Raw genomic sequence first — 12,123 nt, 5'->3', positions numbered from 1 at the left:
GACCTCAGTGCTAGAGCTGCCCACCTGTTTATACTCCTGGCTATCACACCTTTATCCCGTCATGGAAGCTTACAAAGGGAGTAATTATTAGAGTTTGCTTTGTAAAGCCTAATTTTGGATTTCCATTTAATAATTAAAGCTGTTTTTAGGGAAGCCCCTCAACCAACCTGAGTTTTCTTGAAATACTAACTTGTGTCTTGCTGTTATCTGAGTCACACTTTTATCCTAATTCTGAGGTATGGGCGGCCTGACCCTCTGCTCCGGAGAGAACACGACATTCGCGTAAGCCTCCGGATGGCCTCTGTGCAGTATGTGCATACTCAGCGTTTCCAGGCGGAGGTGGTGGCCTTCATTCAGCATTTCACCCAGCTGCAAGATGTCTTAGGGCGCCAGCGAGCTGCTATTGAGGGGCAGACGGTAGGTGGCCTGGGCCCTCCAAGCTGCTTTTCCAGTGTTACTGATCAGTAGAACTTTTAGGCATCTAGAGATAAATCTGGAAGAGTAAAGGTAATCTATCCTTGCTAATATGTTCTCCATGTAGATTAGCTACAGAAATCTTTGCGTAATTGGAGAGCTTTATTCCATCTCACTTAAATTACCTTCAAAGTTTAGCTTTCACTTTCTGTAAGAAAAAAGATAAGGGAGATTTACAAAGAACACTACGATTTCTGGCCCCTTTTAGGACTTCAGTGGGGATATTTCTCTTGGAAAGTGGTAGGTTTTTTCTAAATGCAATAGATCAGAAGTTCCAAACTGAGTTCATGGCACCCGTGGGGTCCTGGTAGTTTATTCATGGCACATCCTAGGCCAAAGGAAGCACCTAATGGTATTCCCATTTACAAAGTAAGTAAGTCTAAACAACTTGACAAGTACAATGTCCTAACAGCTCAGTAGGTGTTTGAAAAAATAGTAACACAAATGGAAAGAATAATATTTGATTTCATTCTTAAATAACCACAATGACTGGTAGGAGGTATGTGCCTCTTAGGTACTGCATAACTTCTCAAACTTGGAATCAGGTTGGACATTACAACCCTTACTTCCTGTCCACATTTATCTTCTTATGGTACTTGCTTTTTATCACAGCAACCGCTGAAGACCCAGCTTCGCAAAGGTAAGACCTTACTGAAAGGAGTATAGAATGATCTATTATTGAATACCAGCTACCACAAGCTACTAGTTAGTGCAGTGTCTGGCAGATGCTGTTTTTCCTTCAAAAATTTAAAATGTCCTGGCAGCCAGGCGTGGTGGCTCACACCTGTAATCCTAGCACTTTGGGAGGCCGAGGCGGGCAGATCACGAGGTCCAGAGATCAAGACCATCCTGGCCAACATGGCGAAACCCCGTCTCTACTAAAATACAAAAACTAGCTGGGCGTGGTGGCGCCTGCCTGTAGTCCCAGCTACTTGGGAGGCTGAGGCAGGAGAATCACTTGAACCTGGGAGGTGGATGTTGGAGTGAGCCGAGATGGCGCCACTGCACTCCAGTCTGGTGACAGAGCGAGACTGCATCTCAAAAAAAAAAAAAGTCCTAGCAGCTCCAAGCCTTCACCACCCTGTGGTGTCTCAGTGCAGTTTGGGAACCACAGAAAATAACAATGTACTTTTGTAAAAATGGGTTTTTTCTCCTTTTTTAAAAAAACTTTATGGCCGGGCGTGGTGGCTCACACCTGTAATCCCAGCACTTTGGGGGTCGAGACGGGCAAATCACTTGAACTCAGGAGTTCGAGACCAGCCTGGGCAACATGGTGGAACTCTGTACAAAAAATTACAGAAATTAGCCAGGCATGGTGAGGCATGTGCCTTAGTCCTAGGTACTTGGGAGGCTGAGGTGGGAGGATGGCTTGAGCCCAGGAGGTGGAGGCTGCAGTGAGCTGAGATCATGCCACCTGCACTCCAGCCTGGGTGACAGAGCCAGACCATGACTCAAAAAAAAAATAAAAATAAAAATAGGCAAAAGATTATAATTTAATAAATAGATACTGTCTTTATAGTGGCAGCATTTTTAAAAATTACATTTTAATTTAAATAAAAAATGTTTGACTATGTTAGATATTGATTTGGTACAGTAGCAAAGTGAAAAAGGGCGTTTGGGGAAAAGTCCCCTCAGTTACTTTTCTCCAACCATCTAGTTTTTCTCCCTGGAAGCAACAAGTACTGTCAGTTTCCTGTGGATCTTCCAGAGAATGCATTTTTAAAAATAGAAAAGCAACATAATCAAATGATAGAAAATCTGGAAAAAAGAATCATACTAGTATCTCTGCACTATAGCATGTTTTAATTTGTTTCTGGTTTTTTTTCTATACATTTTTCTATGAATTTATTCGGAATATGTAACTGTTTTTTCTTTCTTTAAAAACTAAAAAAAAAAAAAATTTGAGTGTTTTACACCTGTAAAAGATTATCTGTAGCATGTCTATATGTTACAGAGTATAATAATAAGATGAACATCTGTGAACCCGCCTCTAAACTGAAAATTAGAACATCAGGAAGATAGCTGCCTGCATATGCTGTGTTCCTTCCCTATTCTGTTTCCCTGTTCCCCTGTCAACTCCTCAGGTAACCACTCTGATGATTTTTGGGTCTATAAGATCCTTTAAAATTAAAAAGACAAAATTCCTAAACCATATCTTTTGCTTTGCTTGTGATCTCTATAAGAATGGCATTAAACCGTATTTAATGTTCCATGACTTGCTTTTTCCCCCACTTAGTGTGTTGGTAAGATTCATTCATATTGTTACATACAATAGCATTTATTATTTCACAGCATTTCATTCTGTGCATAAATGATTTATCCATTTTCCTTTGGAACATTTGGGTTGTGTACAGTGTTTAGCTCTTGTGTACAATGAGTCCTGATACACATACTTGAGATTTTCTCTGATTTGTGAGATACCTGGCAGTGGAATTACTGAGCTATAGGGTATGCGCACATTTATCTTCACTAGATAAAGCCAGATCGTTTTCCAAAACAGCTGTCTCAATGATAGTCTCCCATCAGCAGTGTCTAATAATTTCTTTTAATTCTTATCTTTGCCAACGCTCTTATTGTCCGACTTTTTATTTGACATAAAATGATACTACATTTATGGTCTGCATATGCTTTTTGTAAAATAATTTAGATTCAGAAATAGCATACAGTGTATCAAGTATATCAAACACACTGATTTTATACCTGCACTTTTAGAATCCAGCTATTTTTCCTAGCTTTTTTTAGAGTCTTTTTCCACCTTGCTTTGCATTTTGCATAGATCTCCCGTATAGCAACTATATAATCTATTAGTTTAACCGTTTTCCTATTTTTAACATTTAAATTGCTTTCAGCTTTTCATTCTTATGACTAATGCCTTCTGTGAATCTCTTTACAGAAGTGAAGTTTTTTTTCCACTTTTTGAATTATGTTTATAGTACTGATTCCTATAAATGGGACTGTTTTATCAAAGTTATGAACATTTTTTGTGACTCTCAGTACAACTCTGCTAAATATTTTCTGTTAGAATTGTTGTGTGCATTTAAAGCAGTTATTTTTACATGTGTGGTTGAAACAGTAGTAAGTCTTATGGTGGTGAATCATTTGGGTTAGGAAATGAGATACTTGTACATTACTGAGTAACTGGGTTTAACTTCCTGGGTTAAGCAGAGTTGAACAATAAGCCTCAAGTTTTGCTTTATGAAATGATATAAGACAAGTAGGAGGTTAAAGGAATGTCTTTCTATTTTGAACGTTGTTCAATATGTAGGCTTTGAAGAAAAGCTTATCTTCTCAAGAATCTTTAATTCTAGCTGTTTGAATTAGGTTTATATGAGCTAAGATCTACTTTTATTTGCTAATAAGATTAAGAGGCTATTTTGTTTGAAATTTAAATTTCTTTCACCTTGTGTTGGTGACACGTGTTTTTGACACGTAGTTGACTTTTTATTCCCACATTTTCTGAGGTCTGTAAATACTGATTCAGTGGGACTTTGAATTTCTTTTTATTCTTAATGTTTGAAATGATAAAAGTATCAGTTGTACGAGATAATTTGGCCTAATATAAATGATTTCCCGTATGTTTTACCCCGGAAGTATGATGCAGTTTTCCTATGGCTTCCAATTTACATGTAACCTCTTATATTTGTTACACTTCTTCATTCACCTAGCAGCTGGTGTTGTAAAGTAATACTGCACCCTTAGAAATCTTGGGACAAATATCTTGAGTGTAGGTTTTGCTACCATAAGCTATATGACCAACAGGGAGTTATTTTTCTTACTGTTCTTCCCTTGATTCAGTTATAGTAGGAATATGGAGGTAGCAGAAATAAGTAGCCTGTACTTTTGGCAGTAATTATTTATATTAATGATGCTTTGGAGTTTTCGAAGTGCTTTCCTACACATTATCTCATTTGATCCTTACAACAACCCTGTTTGTTCATTTCTTCTGTAATTTAGGAATGAATGTGTCATGCAGCTTGCCAGATGCTAGGAACAGAGTGGAAAATAAGAAAGACAAGGTCATTGCCTTCATGGAGTTTATATTTCAGTGGGAGGATACAATCAAGGAAAAAAAGATAATTAGCTATGATAATACCTAATGAGGCGGTGGTCAGCAGATGTGTTCCTTTCCTTTTTTTTTTCTTTTTTTTTTTTTTTTGAGACGGAGTCTCACTCTGTCGCCCAGGCTGGAGTGCAGTGGCCGGATCTCGGCTCACTGCAAGCTCCGCCTCCTGGGTTTACGCCATTCTCCTGCCTCAGCCTCCCGAGTAGCTGGGACTACAGGCGCCCACCACCTCGCCTGGCTAGTTTTTTGTATTTTTTTTTTTTTTAGTAGAGACGGGGTTTCACCGTGTTAGCCAGGATGGTCTCGATCTCCTGACCTCGTGATCCGCCCGTCTCGGCCTCCCAAAGTGCTGGGATTACAGGCTTGAGCCACCGTGCCCAGCTGTTCCTTTCATTTTATAACTGAGGAAACATTGTTAACTCTTAGCCCTGGTTGTCTGGCTCATGATTCAGAGTTTTTTCCATTAATGTATAACCGAATGCATGTTAAAGATGTAAGCGCTAGTCAGGATGCCTGTATATACAAAAATACGTAGCTGTGTGTAGAGGAAAAAGAGACTGAAAAGATATGGTGTTGATGTGGTAATAATAGCTGTTACATTTTCACCTCAGTTTTTGGATGTATTGTCTCATTTAATCCCTACACCTCTTTGAGGTAGGGCTTAGGCTTATTATTATTCCCATTTTATAGATAAGGAAACTGAGGCACAGAGACTTTAACGACTTAACCAAGATAACCAAGCTAACAAGTGGCCAGGGGTTTATTAGTTTTATCTTTTAAAATAACTAACTTATTCAGGCCTATATTATGTCTGAGGCATACTCTCAGCCAATAGACCACCTGTTCTTCTAAAGAATATATATTCTGGGCTGGGCACCCTCACACCTGTAATCCCAGCACTTTGGGAGGCCGAGATGGATGGATCACATGAGGCCAGGAGTTTGAGACCAGCCTGGCCAACCTGGTGAAACCCCATCTCTCCTAAAAATACAAAAAATAGCGGGGCGTTGTGGCGCGTGCCTGTAATCCCAGCTACTCGAGAGGCTGAAGCATGAGAATCTCACTTGAGCCTGGGAGGTGGAGGTTGCAGTGAGCTGAAATTGTGCCACTGCACTCCAGCCTGGGCAACACAGCAAGACTCTGTCTCAAAAAAAAAAAAAAAAATACACACACACACACACACACACACACACATATGTTCTGTGGTTTTTGGGTGCAGTCATAGTCTATAAAATGTTTAATTGATTTTTCTCTGTCGGTTTCCTATATCATTGACTATGCTTTTTATTTTCTTCCTTCTACTTCAGGTTTAATTTACTTTTCTTTTTCCAGCTGCTTAAAGTGGAACCTTTCAATTTCTGATTTTTAAGTTTTTATTGCTTTCTAAAGTAATGGTGTGCATTTTTCTCTAAGCATTGTTTTAAGTGTATCCCACAAATTTTAATGTATTATGTCTTCCTTATTTTAGTGAAAATATTTTTCTATTTCCCTTGTGATTTCTTCTGACCTAGGGGTTATTTAGAAGTGTGTAGTTTATTTTCCAAATATTTGGGGATTTTCCATTATCTTGTTACTGATTTCTAATTTAACTCCATGGTGGTCAGAGAATGTGCTCTGTATAATTTTAATTATTTTATAAACTCATGAAACTTTTGGGAATCTGAGGTTATTTGATGGTGAAATTAGGGAATTAATTATCCTCTGAGTCAATTTTCCTTCCTCTTTCAGGTGAGAGATCAAGCTCAGCGCTGTTCACGGGTTCTCCTGGATATTGAAGCTGGTGCTCCCGTTCTCCTGATCCCAGAAAGTTCCAGATCAAATAATCTGATTGTAGCAAATTTGGGGAAGTTGAAAGTCAAAAATAAGTTTCTATTTGCTGGTTTTCCTGGCACATTTTCCCTGCAAGATAAGGTGAGCATCAGTATCCATTTCCTTTTCTGTTCAGCTAGTATTTGATCACTAATGGAAAAATTTGTATGCTGCTGTAAGATGATCCGTAATTGCTGTTACTTTTGTAGGGTATGTGGCTTGAAGAATTTTTTTTTTTTTGACATTTTATTGACGTTTCCATTAACCTTATGAATTGAGGTAGTGTAAATTGTAACTCTTAGTAACTGTAGGTAGTAACCTGTTTTAGCAAACAAACCAATGGAATCAACTTTCCATCTTTTTATAATGCTTTCTTTATATAAAAGCATTCCTTCTATAATATGAATGTTTTAGACTCTGTGGCTTTTTTCACAGGACGTGATTGGCCTATGACTTAGAAATGAGCAGATACTATAGGGAAGATCTTTACAAACTTTAATGTAAGCAGAAATCACCTCACCAAATGCATATTTTTATATTCAGTAGGTCTGAAGTGAGGGCTAGGATCCTGCATTTCTAACCTAGCTGACAGGTGCTGTAGATACTGCTATTCTGTGAACCACACTTTGAGTAGCAAGACTACAAGAACTGTTTTATTTGTGCCTTTGGTTTACTTGAAGCCATTTAAAAATGTCTTAATAATAACATACAGTATATTGCTTTTCAGTTTTAAGTTACTGTGGCATCTTTTTTTTTTTTCAACTTTTATTTTAGATACAGGGGGTATATGTGCAGGTTTGTTAGATGGGTATATTGAACCCAGATAGTGAGCATAGTACCCAATAGGTAGTTTTCCGACCCATTCCCCCCACACCCCAACCCTGCTCTAATTGATATTAAACAAGTAAATGTGTTTTCCTGAGTTTTGTGAGCTCTCTTAGCAAATTTTAGAACCTCAGGAGGGTATCTGTTGTTCTCATATTTATCTCCATCCATGAATACTCAAATGTTTAGCTCCCACTTACAAGTGAGAACATGAACATAGGGCATTTTCTTTTTTTTTTTTCTTTTTGAGACAGTCTCACTCTGTTGCCAAGGCTGGAGTGCAGTGTCAGCTCACTGTGACCTCCGTCTCCTGGGTTTAAGCAATTCTCCTGCTTCAGCCTCCCAAGTAGCTGAGACTACAGGTGCCCACCCCCACACCCACTGAGGTTTTATATTTTTAGTAGAGACGGGGTTCCACCATGTTTGCCAGGCAGGTCTCAAACTCCTGACCTCAGGTTATCCACCTGCCTCGGCTTCCCAAAGTGCTGGGATTACAGGCATGAGCCACCGCGCCTGGCCGCATTTGCTCTTCTGTTCTACATTAATTTGCTTAGGATTATGGCTTCCAGCTCCATCCATGTTGCTGCAGAGGACATGATTTCATTCTTTTTTATGGCTGTGACTTGTCCATTTCTCGGAACAGTGTTTGGAGGTAATTAGGATGAGGACTGTTGTTATTTGTGTTTTACGTTAGGGGAAACTAGGATTCTTTGAGAATAAACAATAAAAATGGAAACCTCTAGTAATTCACAGAGCTTAAAGCTGAGAGGACTTTTTAGATGGTCTGATTAGTCCCCCTTCATCCATTTTTGCATTTGAGGAGACCGAGTGACATTTCTGGAACCAGAGATGAGGCCTTGTCATTCCTGGTATGTGTTTTCATCATTCCTTGCTGGTTTCCACAGCAGCTCTTCAGTCTATTTGCTTATTATTCCTTGCAAACTCATTTTACTGTGTCAGAAAAGCACTTACTAAAATTCCCAGCTACTTATGCCTATTTTTAGTATAATAGCTAATAACATAGGGAGAGAGATGGCCTTTGAGATGTATGTAAGATTTGATTGTAAGATTTTAAAACTGCCAAAAATAGGAATACATAGCTGCCATTTGCTGAATGCTTATTACATATCAGCCAGTGCTGTGCTCTTTACATGTAAAAGGAAACAGCTCCTAATGCTTCTGACACCAAATGAGTTGGATTTTCCCCCATACTAACCATTTTCCAACTGTGAAGATACCAACTGGTCTATAATTTAATTATGACACTAACCACTTGGAGTTAGGGTAAGACCCCACAGTTCCCTAAAGACTGCTCCCCACTCAGACACCAATCACAAGTCCAGGTCTCCTGTATGTCTGACGGACTAGCTATAAACTTGGGGTTCCCACAGTGCCTCCTGAGGTTCAGTAATTTGCTGTAGTGGCTCATAGAACTCAGGGGAACATATTTATTTACTGGTTTAGTATGAAGGCTATAATAAAGGATACAGCCAGAAGAAGAGGTGCGTAGGGCGAGATCTCGTAGCTTCCCGAACACAGGAGCTTCTGTGCCATGGAATTGGGGTGCTCCATCTCCTGGACTGTGGATGTATTCACCAACCTGATAGCTCTCTGGACCCTATTGTTTAGGCTTTTAATGGCGTCCCCATTACATGGGTATAATTAAATAAATCATTGGCCAATTTTCAGTAGACTCAATCTCTAGCCCCGCTGCTGTCTCTGGGGGTCTGGGCACTAAAACTGAAAGTTCCATCCCTCTAATCACGTTGCCCGTACTTCCAGCAACCCCCATTCTAAAGCTATTTAGGGGCTTTTAGCCACCAGTTATCTCATTAACATACACAAGGACATTTTATCACTCTGGAGATTCCAAGGGTCTTAGAAGCTCTTGTGTCAGGGACTAAGACCAAATACAGTCATGGTCCCTTAACTACAGGGAGCTACTTGGGAGAATGGTGCATCCTTAGGTGATTTCCTTGCTGTGTGATCATTGTAGTGTCCTTACACAAACCGAAATGGCTTAGCATACTGCACACCTAGGCTCTATGGTGTAGCCTGTTGCTCCTGGACTACAAACCTGTACAGCACAGTACTGTGCTGAATACTGTAGGTAGTTGTAACACCATCATAAGTATTTGTGTATCTGAACATGTCTAAATATAGAAAAGATAAAAAACTACTGCATTATAATCTTATGAGACCAGCGTAGTATATGTGGTCTGTAGTTGACTGAAATGGCATTATGCAGTGCATAACTGTGTTTGTGGTAAATCTTTAGTTTGAGGCCATACTAAAATTTTTAGGAGGAAATCAGTTCTAGCCAGAATGTGTGACCAAGTTTACCAGGATCATTTTTGTTTCTCTGTCCTTCCTAAAAAGGTAATGGACTGAATTTCCTTATCAGATATATCTATATATGGGTTTACCAGCAGACCCTGAAGTTAGCCTTGGCAGAAGAATTGCCAAAATACTTAAGAAAGTTTTGCAAAAGGGTTCCTATTTTTTAAGCCAAATAATAGCACAGAGTTTGTAGTGTTTTAATGAAAAAAATTTCCCTGTATTTGTTTTTGAGGATTTGATTTTAAGTGGCAGTGCATACAAGGATCGCTTTTTCTTCAAGGTATAATGTGCTTTTTTTGCAACCTGACTATTCTGAAAAACCTTATGGGATTCAGCAGTCAATTCACATTCACATGCTTAAAAAAGAAAATGAAAACTAACCCTTTAAAATATCTCATTACTTGAGAAAGCCTGCTTATTAACTTATTTATTTATTTATTTATTTTAGTGTTTGAATTACTTTCCTACTGTGTAAAGAAGTTGTTCTTAAGGCCCATTAAGAAGAATTTCTTTTTTTTTTTTAGCCCTCGCTAGTACTTTCTTGGTGATCTTATTTTATATCCTTAAATCTTGGAAAAACTGTCTTACTAGGTAACAGTGATTGTTCTGTAGAATTCCATAAGGGTTGTTTGGAGTGTGTCGCTTGTTCAAGTATTTGTAACCAGATAAACACATCTGTGAAGTTTACCTCCCCATGTATACAGTTAAATATAATTGATTACAGTCTATATGAAGTGAATAATTACCTTCTTCACCATCCATCATTTCGTATTGGCATTTGCCCTTGAATACATTTGCATGTGTGAGGTTTGTCTAATATGCATTCCAGTGGTTAAAGAACAGGAAATAATCCTGAAATCAAAGCTTGGAGAGGGGTTATTTGCCCTTGAGTTCCATGACTCCTGTGTGTTTGGAATTGTTTTACATAAATCTATGTCTTAATGAGTACAAGATTGAGTTTTTTTGCATATGCTTTTATTTCATTTTTCTCAACCATAGCTTATGCTTAAACCACAATTTCTAAGTCAAAGTCTTTCAAAAGCTTTGGGTTAATCTTCTCAAACCACTGATTTATTTAAACCAACTACAGAGAGGATGTAGAGATGAATCAAATGAAAGGGCAACAAACACTTTACAGAGTTTAAATAAACTAAGTGAGAGGGAAAGGTTTTAATGTTGAAATACTTGAATAATGACATTTACCTAGTAATCTGCCTTGCAAAAAAAAAAAAAAAAATTGCAGAAAGCAAGAACTAGTTTCTTTTACTTGTAATTACTACTTGAGAGAACTGTGAAAGGGAGCAGTATTTTTGTATTATTTTCCAAAGCTGAGAGGAGTCAACATAAAAGGCAGCCCTAGAGGGAGAGCCATCCTTCCTCTCCTCTCAGATGCAGTTGAGAATGGCATGATGGGAACCATGATGGTATGGGAGCCACGCAGACACGTAGCTCTGAGGCCTCCATGAAGAAGCCCTGGGAAGCTTAAGTCAATTATTGAATTGTTCTGGTGAAATAGATTTTCCTCTGTTAGCAATTAACTGAATGAAGGTACTAAGTGTGTAAGAAGGGTAGTATTTTCAATAGAATTACTGAATCTATTTTCTTCTCTCTTAGCCTTCTTAATTTGTATGCCCTTGAGCAGAAACATCATAGGAATGGCTGACCTCGTTTGTTTTCCATTTTGTTTTCATTTCCACAGTTACTTAGATGGGAAATGTAAACCCATGACGGGGGACGTCTAGAAAGTACAAACACATTGGAGCCATGTTGCCATGAGATGTCTTTTCTTAGAACAATATGCCCTCCCCAACAGCAAAGCAACAAGCTATCATATAGCTGGGAGACTTGCTTTTGCTGCATTTGACCTTGATTAAACCACTTGAAGCAATTGGCATCTTCACATTTGCTCTTGAGCCAAGAGATGGTATCTTCCTGCAGAAGTTTTCAGCAACTATTGAACTATGTGTAACATCTCTGCTGATCATCTTTTGTGGCAGTAAATGTCATGATCCTGGTAGCGTCTTGTTTATGGGATCTGGGAGGCTGAGGGAAGTGCAACTGTTAGAGTCTTTGAAGACCCTGGGAACTGGGATAGGACTTTGGAGATATTAAAGATAGAGTCCCACCACCAATGCTCCCCGCTTCCCATTTCCTGCATTCTAGTTTTATTTTGTTTCTTCCCAGGAATCTGTGCCTTCAGCTTCCCCAACAGGTACTCCCAAACACAGTCTGAGAAAAACGACAAGCACGGAGGAGCCCCGGGGAACCCATTCCCAGGGGCAGTTCATGTTGCCTCTTGCTGGAATGAGCCTGGGAAGCCTGAAGAGTGAGTTTGTGCCCAGTACCTCCACCAAGCAGCGAGGGCCGCAACCCACACTGTCTGTTGGCCAAGTGTCCAGTAGTCCAGGTAAAAGAGGAGAAAAGCCGCGTAATACTGAAGGTGGGGAAATTCACAGGACTGTTCAGGAACTTGAGTGGGGGGCGCGCATTGTGTTCAAGCAGATGTTAATGAAGAGATGGCATTTCTTTAACAACGATTAGATTTTGATTTTGCTTTAGAAGGTTTAAGAGTTTTCGGTGTCAATTTATCATTGGATGACTTCTACAGTAGG

General features: G+C 39.1%; 1 protein-coding gene across 5 annotated transcripts in view; it reads left to right on the top strand.

Annotated features, from left to right (window-relative positions):
* Nucleotides 1–12,123, top strand: part of VPS13D (vacuolar protein sorting 13 homolog D) — a 289,932-nt gene that overhangs the window by 67,191 nt on the left and 210,618 nt on the right. For all 5 annotated transcript variants that reach the window (XM_007980502.3, XM_007980501.3, XM_007980500.3 and 2 more), the window contains 3 exons: nt 237–417; nt 6,266–6,448; nt 11,696–11,918. In XM_007980502.3, the coding sequence (XP_007978693.3) occupies nt 237–417; nt 6,266–6,448; nt 11,696–11,918 (587 nt within the window). The remainder of the gene's footprint in view (nt 1–236; nt 418–6,265; nt 6,449–11,695; nt 11,919–12,123) is intronic.

The sequence above is a fragment of the Chlorocebus sabaeus genome, chromosome 20, assembly GCF_047675955.1.
Source record: "Chlorocebus sabaeus isolate Y175 chromosome 20, mChlSab1.0.hap1, whole genome shotgun sequence".
NCBI lineage: Eukaryota > Metazoa > Chordata > Mammalia > Primates > Cercopithecidae > Chlorocebus > Chlorocebus sabaeus.
The sequence above is the reverse complement of the archived record's forward strand: the minus strand, read 5'-3'. Positions and strand labels throughout refer to the sequence as shown.